The sequence below is a fragment of the Brachypodium distachyon genome, chromosome 3, assembly GCF_000005505.3.
Source record: "Brachypodium distachyon strain Bd21 chromosome 3, Brachypodium_distachyon_v3.0, whole genome shotgun sequence".
Taxonomy (NCBI): Eukaryota; Viridiplantae; Streptophyta; class Magnoliopsida; order Poales; family Poaceae; genus Brachypodium; species Brachypodium distachyon.
In genome coordinates this window covers 34,394,770-34,419,328 of record NC_016133.3, presented here as the reverse complement: position 1 = coordinate 34,419,328, position 24,559 = coordinate 34,394,770, and the positions used below count along the sequence as shown (strand labels likewise).

The 24,559-nt window shown below is 45.5% G+C and overlaps 5 protein-coding genes across 11 annotated transcripts; 2 read left to right on the top strand and 3 right to left on the bottom strand.

Moving 5' to 3' along the window:
- Positions 1-4,577: 4,577 nt before the first annotated feature.
- LOC100836657 (pentatricopeptide repeat-containing protein At3g02330, mitochondrial) lies at positions 4,578-11,448 on the bottom strand. 4 transcript variants are annotated; one of them, XM_024460940.1, is made up of 7 exons: positions 8,520-11,448; positions 7,397-7,789; positions 6,274-6,337; positions 6,069-6,141; positions 5,762-5,953; positions 5,560-5,656; positions 4,578-4,932 (listed from the first exon to the last, which is right to left on the bottom strand). In XM_024460940.1, the coding sequence occupies exon 1, from the start codon at positions 11,310-11,312 to the stop codon at positions 8,706-8,708; it is 2,607 nt and encodes an 868-aa protein (XP_024316708.1). In that variant the 5' UTR covers positions 11,313-11,448; the 3' UTR covers positions 4,578-4,932; positions 5,560-5,656; positions 5,762-5,953; positions 6,069-6,141; positions 6,274-6,337; positions 7,397-7,789; positions 8,520-8,705. The 4 variants fall into 4 exon arrangements, with proteins under 4 accessions (XP_024316708.1, XP_024316706.1, XP_024316705.1 ...); XM_024460938.1 differs by lacking the exon at positions 4,578-4,932 and adding an exon at positions 5,115-5,460; XM_024460937.1 differs by lacking the exon at positions 4,578-4,932 and having other exon boundaries at positions 5,115-5,656.
- A 1,805-nt stretch (positions 11,449-13,253) lies between these two features.
- Positions 13,254-14,048, bottom strand: LOC100836352 (EC protein I/II). The gene has a single exon (XM_003571975.4). The coding sequence runs from the start codon at positions 13,728-13,730 to the stop codon at positions 13,476-13,478; it is 255 nt and encodes an 84-aa protein (XP_003572023.1). The 5' UTR covers positions 13,731-14,048; the 3' UTR covers positions 13,254-13,475.
- Positions 14,049-14,446: 398 nt separating this feature from the next.
- On the top strand, positions 14,447-17,717 carry LOC100836042 (receptor-like protein EIX2). The gene has a single exon (XM_024460936.1). It carries the CDS (start codon positions 14,590-14,592, stop codon positions 17,383-17,385), a length of 2,796 nt encoding a protein of 931 aa, XP_024316704.1. The 5' UTR covers positions 14,447-14,589; the 3' UTR covers positions 17,386-17,717.
- Positions 17,718-18,217: 500 nt separating this feature from the next.
- On the bottom strand, positions 18,218-20,154 carry LOC100835734. Of its 2 annotated transcripts, none has more exons than XR_001406598.2 (3): positions 19,536-20,152; positions 19,231-19,337; positions 18,218-18,479 (listed from the first exon to the last, which is right to left on the bottom strand). XR_001406598.2 is itself a non-coding variant. In XM_010236651.3 (3 exons), exons 1-3 carry the CDS (start codon positions 19,975-19,977, stop codon positions 18,476-18,478), a joined length of 633 nt encoding a protein of 210 aa, XP_010234953.1. In that variant the 5' UTR covers positions 19,978-20,154; the 3' UTR covers positions 18,218-18,475. The 2 variants fall into 2 exon arrangements, 1 of the variants encoding a protein (XP_010234953.1); XM_010236651.3 differs by having other exon boundaries at positions 19,456-20,154.
- Positions 20,155-20,838: 684 nt separating this feature from the next.
- LOC112271565 lies at positions 20,839-23,786 on the top strand. Of its 3 annotated transcripts, none has more exons than XM_024460945.1 (6): positions 20,839-21,046; positions 21,783-21,851; positions 22,335-22,578; positions 22,668-22,866; positions 23,176-23,297; positions 23,397-23,786. In XM_024460945.1, exons 1-4 carry the CDS (start codon positions 20,997-20,999, stop codon positions 22,725-22,727), a joined length of 423 nt encoding a protein of 140 aa, XP_024316713.1. In that variant the 5' UTR covers positions 20,839-20,996; the 3' UTR covers positions 22,728-22,866; positions 23,176-23,297; positions 23,397-23,786. The 3 variants fall into 3 exon arrangements, 1 of the variants encoding a protein (XP_024316713.1); XR_002964691.1 differs by lacking the exon at positions 20,839-21,046 and adding an exon at positions 21,182-21,676; XR_002964690.1 differs by lacking the exon at positions 20,839-21,046 and adding an exon at positions 21,182-21,691.
- The last annotated feature ends 773 nt before the right edge of the window (positions 23,787-24,559 follow it).

The window sequence follows — 24,559 nt, the reverse complement described above, 5'->3', positions numbered from 1 at the left end:
GTCATACCATCGTATCGAGCGGCGATATGCCGTCTTTGTGTTGTATAAACCAAAACAAACAAACCTTCATATGCATAAATGAGACACTTCAAATCTGGAATCAATTAAGATACACGATGAAATAAAGGGAGTTTTTATCGTAAAAGTTTTACGGGACAATTAAAAGAAATAATTAATGATTAAAAAACATACATCAGTGATGGATGATTAAAAAAGTTGTTGCACAAATTTAAATGTAAAAGATGGGTGGCGGCTGATAGACGAGAAAGTCATCAAAGGGAGGCCAGGAGATGGGAGCCACCGGATGGCAGTAAGAATCAACGAGGCAGAGGCGGTGACTATCCCAAAAAACAATACTACATGAGAATATCATTCCATTATAAATGTCTAGCCGCCCAGTTTGCGCGGGTCACGCCGCTAGTTTGAAGTAAGCGATTTTTATTTTTGTGCCCTCCATTGCTTAGCTCTGCTCAGTTTTGTCCAAGGCTTAAGACATTGCTCACTTCTACCCTTCGTTCCTTAGACAACTGCTCACAAATACCCTCACGGCGCACCTGTTAACGGTCAAGGTGCTTTGACCGTTTGCTTTTGACGTGTGGGACCGGGTTAAACCCTGACCGGTGGGGCCGACCACTTGCCACGTCCACGTTCTTCTTCCTCCGACTCGAGCCATTTGAAGGTAGCTGCGGAGCTCCGGGCTCGTCAACGAGGTGTGTGAGGGGCCCGACAAGAGACTTTAGGCGGCGTGCATCGTCGGGCGAGAGGTGGCGCGCATGTAGGGCATGGGTGGCCAAAGCATGGCCATCAATGGTGGTGGTCGGCGGCATGAGCATGGAATCAGCACGGGGATTCAGTGCGCGGGAGACTCGTTCAACGGCACTGTCTGGTTCGTCTTGACGATACTAAGCTCATGGAGGTAGCGACACAGTCTGAGGATCTTTGGATGGGGAGATTGGCCTGGCGGCGCGGCTGGCTGGATTTGGGGGAGATGGACGAGGCGCAGGAGATTGGGGCCGATTGGGGTAGATTCCCTCCATGGGGTGGCTCAATGCGGCGACGCGAGTCTATAGACATGGTGGCATGGCTCGAGGAGCTCGGTGTTCCGGCCGTTCAAGGCGGCGGCGCACGACCGTGCACCGGACGTGCGCTGAACGAAAAGTGTGCCACTCGTGTTCCCGGTGGCGAGGGCAACCATAGGAGATGCGGCTTGGGGCACATGATGCGCAGTCTCGGGGTCAGAGGGGAGCTCTACGGCGTCGCGGTGGACACCAATTTGAACGCGGGATGTGCACAAGCGACTCATGCCTGTCGCGTCGCGCCCGCGACGTGCGAGCTCTGGTGCCAGTTCGGGCGTGGCGCGGGAGAGGGAAAAGGGGGGACGCTGAGGTGCTTTCCAACATGGTAAAGGTGGCGAGCAACCGCAGAACCGACATCGTGGAGGTCAACTCTCGGGGTGCCTGCGCGTGGCCAGTGCGTGCCAGCCATGGCAAGTAGTGGCAGAGGAAAGGGATGAGCTAGGAAGAAGGGGAGGGCAGAGGCTGCCAGGGTCCCTAGGCGGCTAGGCCCACTCGCAGTGAAAGAGAGGAAGAAGGGTAGAAGGGACATGGGTAGATGAAGCTAAGCTATAAAATCCAGTTTTGAGCTTGGTTTGGATCCGGGGGTTTGGAGCTGGGAGCTGAGGGTTTGGAGCTGGGTTTGGAGGGGTTTGGAGCTGGGGTTTTGGAGGCAATCATATGGCATATACATATCTCAGTTTCTCGTTTCATCACCAAATTTTGCACCAACATAGATCTCACAATTGTACACAAGATTGCCAACTAAAGTTTTTAATTTTATGTGATAAACTTTTTATTAAAAATTTTAAGTGTGAAATATGACATTTTTTGTGAAACAAGTACCTGAAATAAGATTGATAGTTTGAATTTTTCAACTTGAATATTAATTACATTATAATGGAGGTCTAATGCCGATTTTTCATGATTTTTGGAGGTGTTGTGCTATTTTTAATATATTTAATGGATTTCTAGACATTTACCTTATGTAATTAAAATTTCAACTACAAGTGTGTTATACATTGTTCAAACAATATGGAAAAAAATCATTTTATGCAGTGCTAGTATGATTGTACCTACCCTGAGAAAATAAAGTTGAAAGAACCAAACCCTAACATGAAATAGTCATGCATGCAAGTTTGACCATGGTTTGTAAAAAATATTAGAAAATGAAAAAATTATCAAAAACTGAAATCCTTTTGCATGGAGTCATTTTATGTGTACTACTGTGTAGAAAAAAAATTATAAACCTCAAATTAAACATAATGGAAGAAATTCTCTTCACAAAATGACCTATCATGTATGAAGTTTAATGAGTTCTAAGCTAAATGAATGAATCTTAGGTCATATGCATGTCTCATTTTTTATTTCCTCACTAAATTTTGCACAGACATGGGTCTTATCATTCTAAACAAGATTTCCAAGTAAAGTTTTTAATTTTAAGCTATACGTATTTAATTTAATTTTTTTAGGTGTCAAAATTGACATTTTTTATGAAGGAAGTACCCCAAGTAAGATAGGCAATTGAATTTTTTTTCAACTTCCATACAAAGTAGATTACAATTGAGGACTAATTCCAATTGTGCATGAACTTTCATACAAAGTCATGCGACGAGTTTTCAAAATTTGACATGATTCGACAGCATGCGCATTTCATCGAACACCCTGGGGGCGGCGGCGAGGCAGCCGCACCTTGCGTACATGCAGACGAGCGTGTTCCATGTGGCTGGCTGACCGTGCCATTGCCGGAGGTAGGCATCTCGCAGGCACGGAGGCAAGCTCAGACGCACGTTTTGGGTTTCTGCGAGGACTGGTATACCATGCGCTGCGGTTTTGGGTCGTGCAAGTAGGCACCTCGCATTTCATCGAACACCCTGGGGCGTCAGCATGGTGGCCGCACCTTGCGTACATGCAAATGAGCGCATTCCATGCAACCGAAGGAGGCGACGAAGGGGCAACAATCGTTTCATGCTGCTTAGTGCACTTTTAGACAGAGTTCATATGTTTGTTTATAATGCCAAAATGACACAAGTGGTTTGGCTGCATGTACTCAATCACGAGCAATTGTTTTCTACTTTGGCGTTTGCAGCTGCCTGCGTGTTTGGCTGCATGTACGCAATCACGAGCAAGTTGTTAGCTCGGTTAGTATAGTTTGTCAGGCGCACGCCGGATCATGGGATGGGCATCTTCCTGGCCGCTCTTTCTGCCATCCATCGTGACACCGTCGCTTCTCCCCTCGGCCGCTAAACCTTGCCGCCGTGACCTCGTAGACATGCTGAAGCTATATCCGCAAGCCGCGCATCCTATCGTGCTCTATTCTGGCCGGAACGCTAACGGCATTCGCGCCGTCCAAAGCACGCTCGTGCGCCATCGTGGCCAGCGTCCTCCACAAGGCGCGCCACCTTGCCCAAGAGACCTGCATCGGCTTGAGGATCCTTCTTGCGGAAGTAATCGACCCGAGGTGCCTCCAATCGCCGCGTCACAATCTTCTTCCTCAGCTCCGGCCGGTAGTCGCCACCGAGCAGATCTCCTTCTCCGGCAACCTTTGAACTCCACCGCCACCTCTCTCAGCTCCACCTGATCACTCTGAACCTTCTGGTGATTCTCATCAAGCCTCGCGTGGTTCGAGTCATCCCCGCGTCGCTGCTCTTCTTTGCCCGTCACCCGCCGGTGTCGAGGTGCTCGCGACAGTGCTCCTCCACCCCTTCCAACGCCTTCGTCAGATTTGTGATGACCTACTCATTCTTTTACCCCTCTTTCCTGCCTCTCCTGTGCTCTATATCGCCCCGCCTCCTAGCGTCGCCCTCTGCCGCGCCGCACAAGCCCGCGGCCAGCAAGATTTCGGCAACGAGAAGCTCAAGCGCCACCTCAGAGTGAAGCGGCCTTGCTCCTTCTAGACACCCCACCCCCTGCCTGGCCTGTGTCGCGTGGGAGACCAACTCCGGCGACGGCAAAGCGTCGGCGAGGCAGTGGCCAGAAGCCGCCAGATTTTCCCTTTCGACGGCGGACCCACTTGCAAATTAATCATTTCCTCTAACAGTCAAAGGGATCATTTTCCTGTTGCTTCAGCCTCACATGTTAGTAGCTAGGTCGGCCCCACCAGTCAAGGTTTAACCTGGTTCCACACATCAGCAGCAAACGGTCAAAGCGTTTTGACCGTTAATAGGTGCGCCGTGAGAGTATTTGTGATCATTTGTCTAAAGAACGAAGGGTAGAAGCGAGCAATGTCTTAACCTTGGACAAAACTGAACAGAACTAAGCAATGAAGGGCACAGAAATAAAAGTCCCTTGAAGTAATTATAGCAGATGTTTGAGACGCTGAATTCAGGTAGACAAGTCACTGGTGCCGGTTCTGCCCAGATGACATTCAAGGCACCCCTTTGATGACAGTACACTTGCGTGGTGCCCGCTTGTCCGTTTTGCAAAATATAATACCACCAGACTGTTTCACTGTATAGTAGGAGTATTGTGCTCCCTCCGACCCATATTAGTTGTCTCAAATTTGCCTAAATATGAATGTCTATATGTTTAAAAAACGTCTGGATACATGCAATATTTCGATAAGTAATATGGGCCATACAAATCTGGTTTAACTTCTGAGCGTCAAAGCTGGCACAGAAAACAGGGTACCAAGAAAAACACAAATGTTATTATCGTTCTTAACAAATATTTGATCTACTTGAGAGAGAACATGCCACTCGGAACTAACTACCGTAACTCTGAAAGAGTGGATGGACTTCGGAGAAAACCAGATCACCGTCCTGAAAACGCTCATCATCAACACAGGAGACAAGTGCTGGATTGTCATTACCGATAGATGCAACAATTCCTCTCCATCAACACCCAATACACAAACACTGGACCAAAATCACAAAATACACTGCCAAACAGATAACAAACTTCAGACTTGATGAAAGCTATGGGTACTCTGGAAGTAATCATCAAACTTAACAGATTTTTCCAAGCTGATATCAGTAAAGACCAAGCCTGTAAGCTCACAGGGAATGATTATTCTAAGAGTAAGAAATGACCAAATCACAGCAGTTCAAATCAAGAGGCATATAAACAAATTTGAAATTTCATAGAAAATGCACGGCCAATCATCTACTTCTCCTGAAAAACTAAAATACCACAAACACAAGCCCAACCAACTCTCCAGCCTAGTCAATTTAGATAGTGATTCCTTAACATCCCAAATATCTTATAAGGATTTGAATCAACTAGAGGTATATAATTCTTCCACAAAATGGCAAAGCTGTACTATGAGCTTAGATATACAACCAAGTAGTATCCATCAGTTAAACTGTAAGTTTTCGACAGGGTTTAGATGTATGGTCCCCTCTTGCATTCCTGGAAGAGAAGCCAGTGAGGTATGGTTGTTCTCGTAGCAAGTAATATACTCGTAAACCTGGAACATATCCAGAATTCCAGAGTCGAAAAAATGGTTTAGATGTTTGTCTACTACAAGCTTTTGCTGTCTAAACTCCAAACCATCATGCTGATTTACCTCATCAGCAATAGCAAAGCAGTCCATTTACTGACAAGCCTGAGAAATAATAAGCAACGCCTCCTCGCGAAAAACCTTCCCAGTTGGATTCTGTGGGCTGCAGCAGTGAGATTTAGCCATGTCACGAATTGAAGCACCATCACTGGACTCAACCAATTAGTACAATGAGTGCTTTTAATAAATCACTGGACTGAAGCAAAACCTGTGAATTTCGACCTGCTTTTAACAAATTCAAAAACTGAAGCAAAAACTGTGAATCTGTGGCGGTGCCTTGCCTGCAACTGCAGGTGTCACAGCCGGAGATGTCTGCTGCTCGTCTGATGGTAGCGATCCTCCGGGATGCCATGCTGCGATGAACCCAAGGGTACTGTCATGCTGTTGTCAAGATCATGGCCTGCAATACAAGGAATGGGCATTAACATTTCATGGACTAACTGGATGGCGAACGCTTTGTTAGGACGATGGAAGAGTTTTGTCCCCAACTTCTTGCTAAGTAGTTTCTGACTTACATTCCGTACCAGCCCAATTTCATGTTTTCTCTGTCGAAAACAACATGGTATCCAAGAATTATCACTAAGTTCTCTGCATCCACGATTATCGCGTAAGAGTTTTTTTACCAAAAAATAAATGCTAGATAAGAAAGTGCCCGTAGCTTTTTAACTCACGATTACCATGTAAGTTATAACAAGTACCCATAGCTAGATAAGCACTTACATCCAATAATCCCAATAGGCTCAGGTGCTTGTTGTACAGTGAGGCAAAAGCCAGCAATCGCTCCCTGAAAAAATAGCAAATTAGATGACATTACTGACCGGCAAAACAACTTTGGTTTTAAATAATTTGTTCCATACAACTTTATCACACAGATGGGTTATGTATCATATGTATATGCTTAGAGAAATTACTGCAGTTTATGCGCTCTGACCACCTTACCCAAAGGCACGTTTGGACAAGTGATATCTGCACTAATGATCTGATAATTTTCCTTGAGTTTGGTTTGACTAAAACCTAACAAGTGGACTGAACACATAAACAGTCAATGACAGGTTTAGTTCATATAACTCGTGCAAACTCCAGAGCAGATCATATTTTACAAATTTTTAGTATATGAGCTTAACAGTCCCGAACTATATAAATAATTATAGTTTAATGTTACATGTTTTACCTTTTGAGCCATTTCACCCAAATGCTATTTGGGGGCATAATTTATACCCCTCAATATTTCAATTTTTGACGATGTTGTTCTATTTGCTAAATAGATGATTTGTTTTCTTGGCAGATAGCAAGTGCAGGATTTAAAAACAAGGTGGTTGCAGTACTTGTATGTGTACATACGGCACGCGAGCTCAGTCCAACTGATCATACAGTGGAGAGGCTTATACGGTTTGATCTTTCCTCAAAACTCAACCCAATCAAGTGAATAAAGGTACCTTTTGCGAGGAAGACAAAACAATTTACTAATAATCATATCTAACGGTATACCACTTATTTAACACTCAAAGCGTAGTTTAGTGATTCTTGTAGTGCAACAGTACCTCAGGTATAAATGGAAATAACCATCACAGAGGTCTGCATGATCCTATCATTAATAGACTATTCAAGTTCCACGGTGGCAAAACGATAATTCAAAGGATTATCTTTGTCAAGTTTCAGGCTTTCAGCATCAGGAAATAAATGATTACCAGCCTACCAGGCTCAGATGTCATGCTGGCTATAACCATGGTACCGAGTAGTTTAAACAAGTGCACAGGAAAAAGACGTGTAAGATTAGCGGACAGTCTCAACATCCAACATCTAAAAGCAGCTTGGTCAAGGAGAAAGAAGGCAGAGTGCATACCTGTCGATACTTAATCCATGCCTTTGGTTGGTGGCGTCGTATTGGTGGCACAGGAGATGCCACAAGGGCTCCACCTTTGGTGTGGGCATTAGCATGATCAAGGAGATGATAACCATGCAACACGGCCTTACAGGTCGCATTATCTGACTCTAAATCTCAACAACCTTATCAGAATAGAGTGATACGGTCAAGACACATGATCATGAGTTCACAACATCCATTAAGGAGCATAAAAAACAACTTATCCATTGAGATGCTGGTCCAGCTGCTGTGTAGCACACCAGTCACGGGAACTTGCTTGTTTGCAAAGTAATCCTTGGAGTGGAAATCAGACTGTTGCTCATTTGATTGTCTATTGCCGTTGTTTGAAACTTCTATATGTATAATTCATATCTGCAGAGGTAGCATGCATGAGACGGAACAGTTGAAAATTGGCAAAAATGGGAACAAAAAATCTTGTTTATTCATAGAAAATGCTGGATGATGTAACTGAACAAGTCAATATAAGAATCACACTGTGACCCAAAAGTCTGAAACTGCAAATGGAGACGGTGCAACCCAAACATGCAGCGATATCTATCCGAATTTAGTTAGAATTCAGGTCCTTGCTCTATCTGTTGGATGCAGTCCACACATAGACAGTTACACAACACAAGTTTAGTATTATCCAGAAATAAGTTGAACAAAAACATCAGAACAGAAGGGCTCTCTTGGTTTGATTCAGAACCACAGATATTTTAACTTTCTAACTTATTAACAACACACACATGAGTAAGGAGGAAATGACAGAAATATTCACAATTGCTAAGTTCTTCATATACTCCCTCCATTCCAAAATATAGGGTGTATAACTTTTGTTGACAGCCAAACCTTTTAAAGTTTGATCAAGCTTTATAGCAAAAAATATCAACATTTACGGTGTCAAACCAAGATAGTATGAAAATAAATTTCACAACGGATCTAATGATCTTCGCTTGACACCGCAGATGTCGATATTTTTTGTTATAAAGTTGGTCAAACTGGAGAAAGTTTGACGGTCAACAAAAGTTATACACCCTACATTGTAGAACAGAGGGAGTCTATAATAGCTTCAAATGCGCAACAGTTTGACTTGTTTTCATACCAGAACTTTGTCACTTCATAGTTTCATGTACTCATCAGATCAACAAAACCATGTTTAGCGGCACAGAGACATGTCCAGTAAAAACAGATCGAAGATTCTGCCTCACATCTTTTGTAGCATCATTGTCTCTGCTGGAAGGGAGTTTAAGTTAAAAGCCTTATGAAATAGCCTTCAATAAAGAACAGATTAGCCAGCAACAATTCCAAGTAACTCATCTTGCTCAGATGCATGCCCCTCTTCATCAAAGTCAACCAAAGAAGCTGAATCAGGCTCATACCCAGATAGCTTCATCTCATCAATCAAATCATTCAACATATCATACAGCTCCCTCGATCTCGGATGGACTTTATCTCCTACAAGGAAACCGTGCATCTCACTTTGCACCTCAATCCAGCTACAGCCAGGTTCCTTCTTAAGCCGTCCCTGCCTCATTAGCCTTCTTGTCCTTGAAACATCAACCCATTTCCCTGATTCTGCATATACATTTGAGAGAAGAATGTAAACCGAAGAATCCTCAGGATCCAGTAGCAGAACATTGCTAGCAGCTAGTTCAGCCACCTCAACATCCCGATGGATCTTGCAAACGCTTAGGAGAGTCTTCCAGATGACTGCATCAGCTTCAAAAGGCATGGTGCTGATAAACTTCAGAGCTTCCTGTGGGCCCTTTGAGCGGCCTAGTATATCTACCATGCAAGCAAAGTGCTCCAGTTGTGGTTCCAGTTTGTAGAGGGTGGTCATCTCATGGAAGTAGCGGCATCCATCATCCAGCAGCCCAACATGGCTGCACGCCCGAAGTACTGCAACAAATGTTGCATGGTTTGGCACCACATTCTCCTTTTTCATCCTATGAAACATCATGAGTGCTTCTACTCCTTGGCCATGGAGCGCGTAGCCACATATCATAGCATTCCATGACACAAAATCACGTTTCTGTGCCTTTTCAAACATTAGCAGTGAGTCTGGCATGTTACCACACTTGGCATACATGTCTATAAGAGTGCTAGATATATATTCATCTCCCAGCATTTCTTGCTTGATTATCTGACCATGGATCTGTTTCCCTATTTCAATGGTGGCTAGGTTAGCACAAGTATCAATAACAGTAGCATATGTGAAGCGGTCAGGCTTTAGTCCCATATCTAACATCTGTGCAAAGAATTTCTGGGCATCCTCACTCTGTTTGTTCAGTGAAAATCCAGATATGATGGCATTCCATGAGACAAGTTCTTGCCTCCCAATTCTGTCATGAAGCTTCTGAGCGTCTGCAATCATACCACACTTGCAGTACATGTCAACAACAGTGCTCGCTACAAAAGGATCTGAACCAAGTCCTGACTTGATAACCTTGTCATGAACCATCAGTCCATACTCCAAAGATTGTAAAGCTGCACAAGCCTTAAGAACACTACCATAAGTGAAATCATCAGGTCCCATACCAAAGCGCAGCATCTCATTAAAATGAAGTATAGTGTCCTCATAGCGTCCATTTTGCTCAAGAGCAGCAATAATAGCATTCCAAGAGACCGAGTCTCGTTGCTCCATATCCTGGAAGATAAGGTATGCTTCTACCAATGCTTTGCACTTCCCATACAGATCAAGAATTGCATTCCTGACACAGATGTCCACATGAAAACCCGATTTAATTGATATGCAGTGGACTTGCACCCCTTGAAAGTACCCGTTAACCTCTGCACAAGCACTGAAAACCCCTGATAAGCTGACGGCATCAAAACCAATGCCAGACCTGGTCATGAACTGAAACAGTTCAATGGCCTCAATTCCTAGCCCTGAGCGTACAAGACCAACCATCATGGCGTTGCATGTCTCCACTGTATGGTTGGGCAAACCAAAGAATGCCTTTCTAGCATCAACCAAACTATTAGCCTTAGCATAAATGTCCACAATAGCTGTCCCAACAATACGGTCAGTGTTGAACTTATTCTTTATGGCATGTGCGTGTAACTGCCTACCAGTTCTCAGACATGACATTGCTGCACAGGACCTAAACACACTGGCATAAGCCGGCTGGCTCACCCCCATCCCTGACCTCTGCATCTCTGTGAACAGCTCGAACCCACGTGTGTACTGCTCATTTTGAACACACCCAGCAATGGCTGCACCCCAAGAGACCCAGTTCTTCTCGGGCATTCCGTAAAAGAAGAACAATGCGTCTTCCAAACTGCCACACTTGCCATACATGTCCACAAGAGCACTCCCAGTCCGAACATCAACCTCTAACCCTGCCTTTACCACCAACGCATGGATTTGAACACCCAGTGCCAAGTCGTCCAAAGCACCACACGATTTCAGAAGGACAGCAAATGTCGTTCTGTCGGAGGAAACACCAGCGAGGGCCATATCCAAGAACATACCCACTGACTCTCGATGCATGCCGCGCTGACAGTAGCTCGAGACGAGCGTGTTCCACGACACGACGTCCGGGTTCGGCATCTCATGGAACAGCGATACCGCGGTCGCGATGTCCCCAGAGTGCGAGTACGCGGTGAGCATGGTGTTCCACGAGACGGTGTCCCGGCTGGGCATCGCGTCGAATACACTGCGGGCGTAGGCGGCGTCCGCGCAGCGAGCATACATCTGCAGGAGGCAGTTAGAGACGAAGGCCGTGGGGACAAACCCGGACACGAGCATGCGCGCGTGCGCTGCGCGGCCGGCGGCGAGAGCCGCGCGGCCGGCGTGGGCGCAGACCTGGAAGAGGTGGGAAAACGTGGAGTTGCGCGGAGCCGCCAGCGCGGGAGGCGCCCGCGACAACGGGGCCAGGGGAGAGCGCGGCATGGGAGGCTGAGGACATGTGCTTGGCAGTAGGGGAGGACGGGAGGCTAACGGCGGGAGGGGAGGGGAGGCGGGGGCTGAAGGACTCGGGACGCGGCCACCGCCGCGTTACGCCATTAGCACGAAGTCCCCTCTTCGGCTCTTCCTAACGGTGGCCATCGGGCCGGTCAAAGCACGGCCCGGCATGGATATTTTCGGGCCGGGTCAGGCACGAGACGCATGGTAGGCCGTTATTTTCACATTTTAGTCACGTGGGCTGGCCGGGCTCGGCACGACACGCGTCTGCCCGGCACAACGGACCTGGAAAGCACGAAAAAAATGTCTTCCCCAGACCAATTTCTGTTTTTTTTTTAACGGGGAACGGGCCTAGTGGGGCTGCTGGGCTTTCTAGCCGCCTTGCCGGGACTCGGGCCGGGCGGTTTTTTTTCATCCAGGCGCGTGGGCCAGCCTGGCACATCACGAAATGGTTTCGTGCACGCGCCGGCCGGTTCGGTGGCCACCTTACCCCTTCCGCAACTCCAGTTACAATCATGCTGAGACGTCAATGGCCGTACATGAGCCGAGATTAGACCGTATCTTGAATTTATTGATTTCAAATGGATTTGACAACTGACAATCCAGCTTGTTCATCAGGAATGAGAAAGGAGATGACATGGCACAGAGGATAGAGAGAAAGAGAAAAGAAACTACAATTGTGACTATTACATCTAAGCTCAATTGCATGTATGGCGGAACACATGTGTATTCTTTTTTATATTTTTTATTTCTTCCAAATGCAATTGAGTTTCAACATCGCACTTCTAATATACTGTAGACATTTTTTTTTGCGCGGATCTAGACATTTAATTTAATGCTGTCAAGATCCAATGAAATATTGAAACGACTATACATATTATATCTCCAAATGCATCGATGTTCTTTCATTTCAGAATGCGTCAATGTTACCTAGCACGTGATTGTATTCTCTGTCTTCTCAGAGAACTTTACACTACCACCTTGTTGGGATTGTACTATTCTCACTCTTCCTGGCGAGAACTTTAGTACTTCCTGTTCTGATCCTAAATTCTTAGCTTAAATTTGTCAAAATATGAATATATCTATTCTTGAGAGAAATTTACGGTACCTCTTTAACGGAGTTGAGACTAAGAAATCTAGCCTAGCCGTATGTTTAGAGGAATAAATTAGACTTTTTTATGTTAACTAATTTGTGCTTGGCTCCCGATCGAATCGGTCGGCCTCGCGGATCGCGATCAAATTGGTCAGCGTTGCCACCATGGACGCACGGGTTCCTCGCTTGTTCGCCACACACCTATGTCACCGCCGCCATGAACGCAATCGTTCGATGGTTCTCGTGGCTCCACCTCCGCGCGGCCGTGCGCATCAAGCAATGAACATGTGCGATCAGTGTGTAGCCTGCACATAGGTGTCCTGCTCCTGATCGTATCCTTCGTTTTTGTCACCGGGCGCTGGTGGAGCTCCACCATGATTTGGGTTTAACGCAGAAGATTGTGCAAGATTCCCAAATTATTTGTCTTACGGATCCACCATGGTTTAACACAGAGATCCACCATGATTTGGGAATTAGTTGTCTTACAATAGAATATTATTTCCTTAAATGTATTACAGTTCTACCCTAGCATCAAGGTACTCCTGGTTTTGGAGGAGGTACTTCTTAAGATTCGCAAGGGAGTACATGTGAGACTAGGAGACTATTCTTAGTAAGGGAGTACATGTGAGACTAGGAGACTATCCTTAGTTTTGGAGAGGGCACTCCTTAAGATTTGCAACTAGGAGACTATCCTTAGTTTTGGAGAGGGCACTGATTTGCAACGGAGTACCATGCGAGACTAACCGTTAGATGGAAAGAATAGACGGCGTACCGTCTGAATACATGTAATATTTCGACACAATTTAGGCTCGGAGGAAGTACCATGCTCGATCTTAGTAACAATTAAAGGCTTACGTGTGATATAGCATCAGGCAAATCGCATTGATGAACTCCCAACTTACATACTGTATACAACTTCTTATTCGTTCTTACACACCGAAGTGCGACTAGGAAACACGAGTTTACACGCACACATTGACACATACATGTGTCTGGCATGTGGCATATACGCGGCCTTATTTACTGCTAACTTAAAGCAGCCAGCTTCCATACGTGCATCATGCGGTGGAGCTGGAGCGGCAGGAGGCGCAGTCGCAGGCAGCGCCGCAGGAGCAGGTGGCCGTCCTGTTTGCCCGCCCCGACGGCGTCCCCTCGCGCCCGCAAGCGCAAGGGTTGCACCCGCAGTGCTCGCCGCACCCGCACGTCGTGTGCTGCTGCCCCGCCGACGCGCCCGCGCCGCTCCTCGTGCACCTGCAGGTCGCGCCTCCCGGGCACGGCACCGCGCACCCGCACTTGTCGTCGCAGCCGCCCATCTCGTCTACGGCGTCCACAAGCCCAGGCACAGCGCGCTGTTTCGCACGATTGTTCTCGGCGTTATATTATCGCTCGCTCACTGGATGCCGATCGTAGCACGGAGGTGTAGAGCCTATAAATGGCCGTGCTTAAGCGGCGGCAGCCGGCGGGGCCGTAGATGCGGGATGACAGGTGGCGGTGGGAAGGACACGCGGGCGCGGTGCAGGGCAGAGGGCTGGGTCGATGTGGCATGCACGTACGCGCGGCAGGAGGCTTGCAGCGGTACGTGTGCACGCGCCAGAACACTGGACACGTCCGTCCGTGGGCATCTGGAACGTACCAAGGAGTCCTTACCCACCTAGCATGAGTGAGCATGACGAGGAGCACGCGCCAGGACACGGGACACGTACGTCCTTGCCCGGGCGCCTCGTCGGTGCGTGTGAAAAGCCGTCGTGCTCGAGATTTTTTAGCGGAATTAAGGGACCGTGGTCACACCAGACCGTCCATGTGGAATACAGAATGACATGTGCCTCGCCCCTCGTTCAAGGGTGTGGATTGAATGCTCTGGTTCCGAAGTCACATCACCGATCTGGGGTCACGCGCGCAGAGGTCGTTAGAGACCGTCTCATTAGAGACCGTCTCATTCAAGTCATTTTGTTGTCCCGTCCCGTGTGGACTACCTGTATACTTCCCCTTGGAGATTAATATACACTGCCATCTCATTCGAGTCATGCTAACTTCTTGGACGGGGCATGTCGTTGACAGGCACCAATCTCTCTCATAAATCATACCACTGCGTTGCTACCGAACGAAGCCAGAGGCCACACGTACAAAAAGAGAGAAAAGCTTCACGTCTGTCACATAAACGCAAAAACAGAGATGGCAGGGCGGAGGTTGCTGGTCGGAGTTCAAATGATCTTCGCCATGTCCTTCCTCCTCTTCCACCGGAGTTGTCCGGCCCCAGCCTCACCAACACTACCAGCCGGCAGCCTCTGCATTCCCCTCGAGCGGGACGTGCTTCTCGACTTCAAGGCCGGCCTCACCGACCCCGGCAACGTCCTGTCGTCATGGCGAGGTGCGGACTGCTGCCAGTGGACGGGTGTTGTTTGCAGCAACCGGACCACCGGCGGCCACGTCGTCACCCTCCAAATCAGCGGTCTCTACGACAGTCAAGCCGTAGGAGGCGAGATACGCTCCTCCTTGCTCACTCTGCGACATCTCAAGATGTTGGACCTCTCATTGAACGACTTCGGCGGCCAACCTATCCCGGAGTTCATAGGTGCGCTCCGGAGTCTCACGCATCTAGACCTCTCTTACTCCGATTTCAGCGGTCAGATTCCTCCGCACCTCGGCAACCTCTCCAATCTGCTCAACCTTCAGCTCAGCAATATGGCCGACTTGTACTCGCCTGATCTAGCATGGTTGTCGCGCTTGAAGAAGCTGCAGGTGCTTGGCATGTCTGAGGTGGACCTCAGCACTGCCGTTGACTGGGTTCATGCTCTCAACATGCTCCCTGATCTGATAAACGTTGATTTAGATTCTTGTGGGCTCCGAAACAGTACTATTGCTTCACCCGTGCATTCCAACCTCACGTCGCTGGAGACCCTAGACCTCAGTTTTAACCCCTTCAACACGTCTATTGGAGCCAACAATTTTATTTTGGCTCTGACTAGCCTTGAGGAGCTCTCTCTGCTGAGCTGTGGAATCCATGGTCCTGTCCATGATGCATTGGGAAACCTGACCTCCCTTCGGAAACTGAGTCTTCAAGAAAACCTCTTTGTTGGCAAGGTGCCATCAACCTTCAAGAAACTGGAAAAACTACAAGTGTTCGAACTATCCAACAACTTCATCAGCATGGACGTCATAGAGCTACTGCATCTGTTGCCACCGGACGAATTGCTTAAGCTGCGTTTCGACAACAACAAGTTGACAGGGAGCTTACCAGCTTGGATAGGGCAGTTTAGCAGCTTGACCATAATTAAGCTCAACCACAACGAGCTTTCTGGAGAGATACCGATTGGTATACGAGAACTGACAAATTTGAGAGACTTATGGCTGAATTCAAACAACCTACATGGTACAATCAATGAGGACCATTTCACAAATCTGACCACCTTACAAGTCCTCCTGATCTCAGATAATTCCTTAACCGTGAAGGTAAGCCATACATGGAACACTCCATTCAGCTTATATTCAGCAAGCTTTAGCTCTTGCATTCTAGGTCCCCAATTTCCAGCTTGGCTTATCCAACCAACAATTGAAACTCTTGATATTTCCAACACAAGCATACATGACATCATTCCTGCTGAGTTTTGGACTTCTAGTTACCATGCGACATATTTGGATTTGTCAAGAAATCGGCTCGTTGGCATGCTTCCCACATTTTTTCAATTTGCTGGCTTGGATGTTTTGGATATCAGTTCTAACCAGTTTTCTGGTCCAATTCCAATACTTCCACAGAATATAAGCTACCTGGACCTCTCTGAAAATAATCTATCAGGTCCATTGCATTCACATATTGGAGCATCCATGCTAGAAGTACTCCTTCTCTTCAGCAATTCCATTTCTGGAACTATTCCTTGCTCCTTGCTTCAGTTGCCACGATTAATATTTCTAGACCTATCAAAAAACCAACTAAGTGGGACATTGCCCAATTGTCCTCAAGGAAACAAAACCTCAAAGATTACCATGCTTAACTTGAATAGCAACAGTCTTTCAGGAGCATTCCCTTTGTTTCTTCAAAAGTGCACAAAACTGCAATTTCTTGATCTTGGATACAATAAATTTTCTGGGAGCTTACCAACATGGATCGGGTCAAAGTTACCACAGTTGGCACTTTTGCGATTGCGCTCAAACATGTACTCTGGTGATATTCCTGGTCAACTAACCAGGATGGAGTGGCTTCAGTATCTAGACATTGCATGCAACAACATCTCAGGGAGCATACCACAATCACTTGGGAATCTTATGGCTATGACTCTTACTCCCAGTAATACCGGTGGCCTTTCCCAAATCGTTAACTTTGCATGGCCCTCTCTCGACATGTACTTTCATGCTTACACTGATAGTTTCGTGGTGGACACAAAAGGTCAACAGCTTGAATATACCACAGGAATCACATACATGGTATTCATTGATTTTTCTTGCAACAATTTAACAGGACAGATTCCTCAAGAAATTGGCATGCTTGTTGCATTGAAGAATTTAAACTTGTCTTGGAATGGTCTGAGCAACATGATGCCCCCAAGTGTTGGTGAGCTATCGGCATTGGAATCTTTTGACCTTTCACATAATCAGCTCTCCGGTGAAATCCCTACAAGTTTATCAGCTCTAACATCATTGACCCACTTGAACTTGTCATATAACAATCTGACAGGAACGATACCATCTGGGAACCAATTAAGAACTCTACAGGACCAAGCATCCATCTACATTGGCAACGTAGGTCTATGTGGTCCACCTCTTACAAAAAGTTGTTTAGGAATTGGCATAACACCACTCTCCCAAGAAGAGCATGAAGGCATGAGTGATGTGGTTTCGTTTTACCTTGGCATGTTCATAGGATTTGTGGTAGGTCTTTGGATAGCCTTTTGTGGCTTCTTATTCATGAGGAGATGGAGGGCTGGCTGTTTCTCATTTTCTGACCACATCTATGACTGGTTTACATGCAAATGACATTGGGTTAGGCTTCACTGGCAAGAAAAATCTGTCGATGATGAGATTACACTGGAGCTTCTATTGGTACCTATGTTATGAGTATAGTATCGATACTGCTTTATGTGTGTAATATTTTTCTTTAGTGTGTAAGTTAGTGTGGTCAATTGTGGCAGCTAATATCTTTGTATTGTTTGTAAAGTGTGTGTAACTATTGCTTGATTTAGATATATGGTTGGCCAAAAGGCTAAAACTGTAAACGCCTGAACAATTTGAAGTGCAGAAAATTGCATTTCGGTGAGACATAAACCAAACCATTGTTGGTCCAATCGTATATGTATGTATTGCCCGAACCATCCCAACAAGTACTGGATAAAACCATCAATCGCTTGTACTAGATGGTTACTCCTACTTCGTTGCGCCATCAATAATTTTCGATTGCATGATGTATTCAGATGGTTACTTGGGGTTTGCTGCGCAGTCAACAATTGCCAATTGCATGATGTGATTGTCTCAGTCTTACTCAGGAGAAAATAATCTCTCTTTTTTCAATCTAAACTTCAGCTCCTGAATTACATTGTAGCCTTTGTGTTGCTTTAGTGGCTTGTGATGCTCACCTTGTTAATCTAAAATTGTGCAGTGTTGCACTTTTACAATGTCCTAAGCTTGTTACACATAACGTGCATTACTGCAAGTAAAGCAACTAGGTAATGCGGAAACTTTGTTATTCTTTTTTTAACAGAGAGTCACATAAGCTTACTTTGTTTTCTTAGCTCTGCTATGAGATGATTGTCAAAAACTGCATGCGATGGAAGAAAATTTAGTTAGCACTTGCTTACCTAGAAACAATTGCTTTGAACCCACATAAATATACACCTTTGAGCAGCATATATTAGAAAATAAGTCATAATACATTTCAGTTTACACTCGAAACTCTAGGCTGGGATCTTAACCGAAGGAACATTATATAGCCATTTGAAAGATAGAACTCGACTAAACCCCCAGCATGCAAGAATACTATCTAATATACGATATCAAGTAAGGATTGGAATTGAAATGAGGCAGCTAAATAGCATCTCCAGCCAAACTTTCAAACGCCTAGGGACAAAAATCACCTGAAACAATGTATAGTCCAACAGAATGAAATATGAGTGACAAATAGAAGCATAGCTAGAGATGGAGTTGATCTTACATCGGAACTTTGCACAAGAAAATATATTAATACATTTTTCGCATCCTGCCGTTCAGAACTATCCTGAAGCCACATGGTACTATGATACATGGATTTGTAACTTCCCATGCAATAATATCTACAAAGTGAAACAGGAAAGTAGTTGTATACACATCGATCTAATAGGCAAGGATGAAATCCAGGAGTACGATTTAATAATTAATTAACATATAAACTTGTGGTACCACTCGAATGCTTGTTCTCCTAATTTCAAGAACAAAATAGCCTCAGCTCTCTGCCGACGGTTTTGACCACGTCCTCAGGACAAAAAAGGCTAAGGTCCAATTTTTTCTAACAAATTGATAGGGCTTGTAATCTCCGACCACAAAAATAAATGGTAGTTGTAAAAATTCTTATATTGTCAGCCACCAAAACCACATGATAAATATCCACCATCAAAGCACAGGTCCACCGGATATCTAGCATCAGGCACAACGTGTTGACCTTTTATTCCTATTAATCTGCGAACATAAATCTTGAAGGAAGACATGATGTTTAAATATGCATGTATCTACAAACTAAAACACATCTAGACTCTAGATACATGCGTATCTATGCAAAGTTGTGACACTTGATACCGCTGGACGGAGGGAGTAATAAACAAGCAACCCAAATCCCTCTCAGATCCCCTTTACCTGTGTTTACCATTCGGAGAGATCATAGGAGCCTCTCTCTGTAGCCCAGAGCAGAGCAAGGCCTTCCTGCAACAGCTAGATGAGGCATCACGCTCTACCCCTGGCCCCTAGCATATACACACAATGCACAGAACATCCATCATTTTGAATTCAGCAACCGATTCCTTCCAAACAACGCACAACCCTATAACATACAAAATACGACTAATGGAACCAAGAATTTACCAAAAATAGCTCCAGCATTTCATCGAGCACATGATGAGCATTGAGCAAAGTAAGCCACAACTCGTACCAGGGGAGCTCACCAGTACAGGACCTTCCCTTCAAGGAAGATGACGTGCACGGCCTGCCACAACGACTGCAGTAACCTGTGACGGTGCCTTCCGGACTGCCCGGCAAGGTGGTGGTCCTGCGCCGCCGCCGACTTCTGCGGTGCGGGAGTAAGGCGAGCGCGTGCACCCGCGGCGACAACGCCTGCTGCTGCTGCTGGAAGGGGTGGTGCGTGGAAGTGGATGAGGACTGTCCGCCGCCGCCGCCGAGGCTCTCCGGGATGAGCTTGCCTATCTCCGGCTTGAGCTCCACCTGGCCCTCCTCCAGCCCCGTTATCTTCTTCAGCATCTCGTCAGAAAAAACCCGCCCTGCCAGAGCGAGAAAGCAGAAGGAGCAGCAGTACCGGAGCGAGAAAAGAAATACGGCAGCGCCTAAACACCGGCGATCCCCGAAGAACCCGCTGCATCCAACACCCATCTCCCAGGGGATGGCTGAGATAAGCTCACGTAGAACTGCATCGACACAGAGCCTCAACTCTTCACCTTTAAGTTGTAGGGCCGAATGTATGTATGTTGAAAGTCTTGTACCGTTGTGCAGTAGTGTTTACACCCGACTCGACTAAGCATCTGATTACTTCTGTGTATCAGACCCAGTACCGTATCTATTCCATATTTATTTATCGGATTTGGAATCGGATGCGAAAACAAATACAGAATATGACGGATAATATCGAAAATGAAGATGGTACGGTACCGGAGTGGCACCGGAACGGATGCGGACAAACAAGATCGGTCAATACAACAAAAATAAACACCTTGTAAAACTGACTAACCTCTCCCCTTCCACATATCTAATCTATCTTGAATTAACAGTAACTAATGCACAAGGATGTATGAGGTTTTCCTATGTTGCCGAACGTTCAGAACATGCAAATCAGAAGCAGTACGTAATTCCGTTTTGAAAGAGAAAACACAGTACGTAATCTACTCCTCCTCTGTTCAGAACGAGGAAGCCAGCGTGGGGGTACGAGGAGCTCGGCCTGGACCTTTTTTTTTTCTCGGCTCAATAACGAAAACGGATAATTCCGAATTACACGTGCCGGATAACCGATTAACAATACGGATAATCCGGTATCCGCAGATAATACCGATTCCGTTTCCTATTCCGAATGCGACAAAATTATCCGATATCCGTATCCATATCCGACTGGATAGATAAAACCATCACCCTTATCCTATCCGACCGGGCTCCGGATCCGAATTCGGCCGGAAATTATTCCATCCGGTTTCACCCATGCATATACGGAGTATTCGTAAGTCTCTGCCCTAAAGAAACGAAACAAATACTGAGTAGTACTAACTTGCAGAAGGCACGGCCATCTGTCCACCGTGCGACCGTGACCTTACGTCGTGCACCCGTGAATTGCATTGAACGTTCTCGTCTCTCCTTGAGTGGAGTACGGAGTAGTAGAAACCAAGCGAATCAACGGATCGATTATGGCCGACGAAGATCGACCGAGTATGGCCGACGAAGGGCGAAAACCAAGGTACTGTAATTAATTTGCATGATGCTCGCGCGCTTCTTATTAATTATCATTACTCGATGCCGTGTTCATGAGTCCCAGTCATTTAAACCGCGTGTTCTGCTTCCAGTGGAGTCGTAATCGATGTTTCCATGAGACCCGGCCAAATTCCCTTTCCCCAACCACTCCCGCAAAGTAGCCATGCGTGGTGGAGGCCGCCGCCGTCGCCAGCCCGAGATGCCGCCCTCCAGTTGTATCCATGTCCGTCACCGTCTACACAACTACACAAGCACCACGCAGAGCACGCCGCCCCTCCCGCGTACCCGCCCAATTTAGCCTCCTCCGGCGCCGACCCGGGTCGATGGAACATTGGAACCCTCGAACCGCACCGGCCGTCGCAGGCGTGGTAGGCGCGGAATTCTCGATACTGTTCAGGATACAGGACTAGTAGGACCAATTCTTCCTCTTGCTACTGTTCCGGACCGGACTCGATCACTTCCGGATCGGAGACTCACTGCATTCGTTTGCGGGAGAGGGGTCCGACTCGCATTCGCGCCGTGGCCGCGGAGGACATCCTGGCGCATTTCTTCCTCCCCCGCCATGTCCCCCTGCCCGCCCTAGGCCACCTAGAGGGACATCACAGTCAACAGTGGTGTAAGAGGCAGATATGTAGGAGTAACATGTTTTATCTGCTCTAAATCTCCATGGTCAGATCTGTTGCATCATAACTATCTCTTACAATTCTGACCGTGGTTTGCAGTGATGAGCTCTCAAGATTCAAGCAACTGTCGGTGGATGATTTACACCATGAGGTCGAATCATCTGACAGGTATGCTCAATTGCGCATCCTCAAATAAGGCCCGGATTAGTTTATTCCACGATGTGTGCATGCTTGTTTGTATAAACTTCTGTAATTCTCAAGCCTGGGTTTTATCACACATGGGTAATGGAGCAAATTTAATTCAGTGAGAATTGATGTGTGCTACTATTAAAATTCATGCATGATTTAGTGATATACTCATTCATTCCTAAATATAAGATGTTCTAGTTTTGTCCTCAGTCAAACTTCTTAAAGTTTGGCCAGCTTTATAGAAAAATGTACCAAGATCTACAACTCTAAGTTAGTTTTTTTAAATCCATCTTGTATATATATTTCTAGTATACTTATTCCCATTTTATGTATAGATATTAGTGCATTTTCTATAAACTTGGTCAAACATTAAGTTTGACTTAGGAAAAAGCTTGAACATCTTATATTTAGGAATGGAGGGAGTAAAATTCAACAAATGTGATACTATTACTTTTATTTCAGTTCTGATGATGATGACGATGAAGGTCTTGGTGATCCTTTTCTTTTGGATGGTTTTGGGAATCGAACAAAATGGAGATTGAGTGACCTAAACGCAGAATTTGATAACTATTTAGAAGAGCAAGCAAATAAACCAAAAGAAAAGAAACTCACAAAAGCAGAAAGGCTTAAGACTCACAGTGACCGTATGGAACGATACATCAAATCTGCTTTGCAAAAGTACAACATCGAAGAAAAACTTTCTAAGGTTTGTAATCACTGTTCTCAGTCTCTGGTAACCTGTCATTTCAAATTTGCTAAATCAATTTATGTTATAACTTTAAAAATATTTTTCAGGATATGTACTTCGAGTTTGATGAAGTTCGAAGTCAGAGCTGGATTGTTGAAGGAGAGTAAGACAATCAGTTCTACTATCATTTTAATTTTGCAGCTACACAAGATAGGTCCAGAACCTGTATCTTTTTTGCTGAAGTAACCCCAGAAGGAGATGAGTTTCACATTATCTGCTGCAAGCTTTTAGGAGATGATGATAATGGTATGTTTAATTAAATTCCTCTTACTGGATGTGAATTGTGATTTATTAGATAGGAAATTTATTTAATTGCCCTGCTACAAAATCACAATCTCGTAGATATAGAATAAGTATGAAGATTTTAAAGACCATATATTCTTGTCTCTTACTTCCTCTGTCCCATATTAATTGATTTTTTATTACATGTATCTAGACGTCTTTTAAGCATAGATACATCCATATTTGAGCAAATTTGAATCACTTAATATGAGACGGAGGGAGGATCATCTATTCTGAAATTGAAATTGAGAATGCTCACTCTTCTTTTTGAAGGACACTGCTATGGTTGCAAAAATGCACATGCGGAGGGCTTGAGGCATCCAGCATGTGACAATATGTATGTTGGAGGTCATGAAAATCGGAAGTTCCCTTTTATGATTGACAGCGAAAGTGAGGTATTGCAAACTAAAGTAATATTTGGCTAGTGAGTATTTTGCATCACGCTGTCATTGTTTTTCTAGTCCATGACACTTATTCTCGTGTAACGTTTTCAGGATGACAGTGATAGTAATTGAGAGATCAATACATACCTTTGAAGGGCAATGATTGCGGGAAAAAACAATTTGAAATCTGAACTTGTGTTGTTGGTGTGTAATGCTTTATTTGTTGAATATTTAAGTGTGACAAGAGGGTACGAGAAGACGCTCCAAGTCGTACTAGTTTAGCATTCGGCATGAACATATTTAGTACTCTCTCCGTCTCATATCAAGTGTCTCAAATTTATCAAAGCATGGATATATCTATGTCTAGAAAGCGTTTAGATACATGTAATATTTCGATATTTAATATGGGACGGAGGGAGTATGACATGGATGTCTTGTTTAGAGAAACTATGTAACAAAAAAACTATGTTGCTAGTACTTCGTACGAGTTTTATTCGATGAGCTGGGGCTGTCATGATAGGTCACTTTAGAGGCTTGAAATTAATGGAGCTGTCAGGATAAGTCCCTTCAACCTGGAGATCCATTTCCACTTTAGCTCATTGCATTTTATTTCAGTGGTCCTGTAAAGTAAATTTCAATGGAGATCGTTGGTTTCGGAACCTCGTATCCTAAATTCACTTTGCCTCATCGGCAACATGCTTGCCACCGAAAATAAGCCTTAATTTGCTGCACCGGCGGGATGCCTCGCGCTCCTTGATCCCGTCCACCGTGTCCGTGGGCCCGATGTCGAAGGCAATCTTCTTGACCTTGATTTGTATCTTCTCGACGTGCGAGTACGGCTAGCTTGGTCTATACGTACGTCGCGGCGAGTTGTTGCACGAGAGGTTTCTGCCTTCTGGCGTGTGTTTCTCTGCACTGGCTGCTTCCAGTGGATGGGTTGCACGGATAACTTGGCTGGTACCCAACTCGTGTAGAATTTTCCTTTTATTTATTTATAGATGGGTGGATGAGTCCGTATATTGAGCTTGCGTTGGATGAGTCGGCCAGCTTCATCACGCACGGACTTTATTTGTGCGCAGACCAGGAGTTCGTGGATCTCGGTTTTGTTTTTTCGCACAAAGTCTTTTGGAATCTAGACTCCTCGATCTCCAGTCGGTATCCGAGAAGGTCTGTGTATCGGACCTACTATGCAATATGCATATAGTCCGGACCAGTATATAACTTGCATAAGGCACGGACATATTGCACGTCGATCCACCGTGCGACCTGACCTT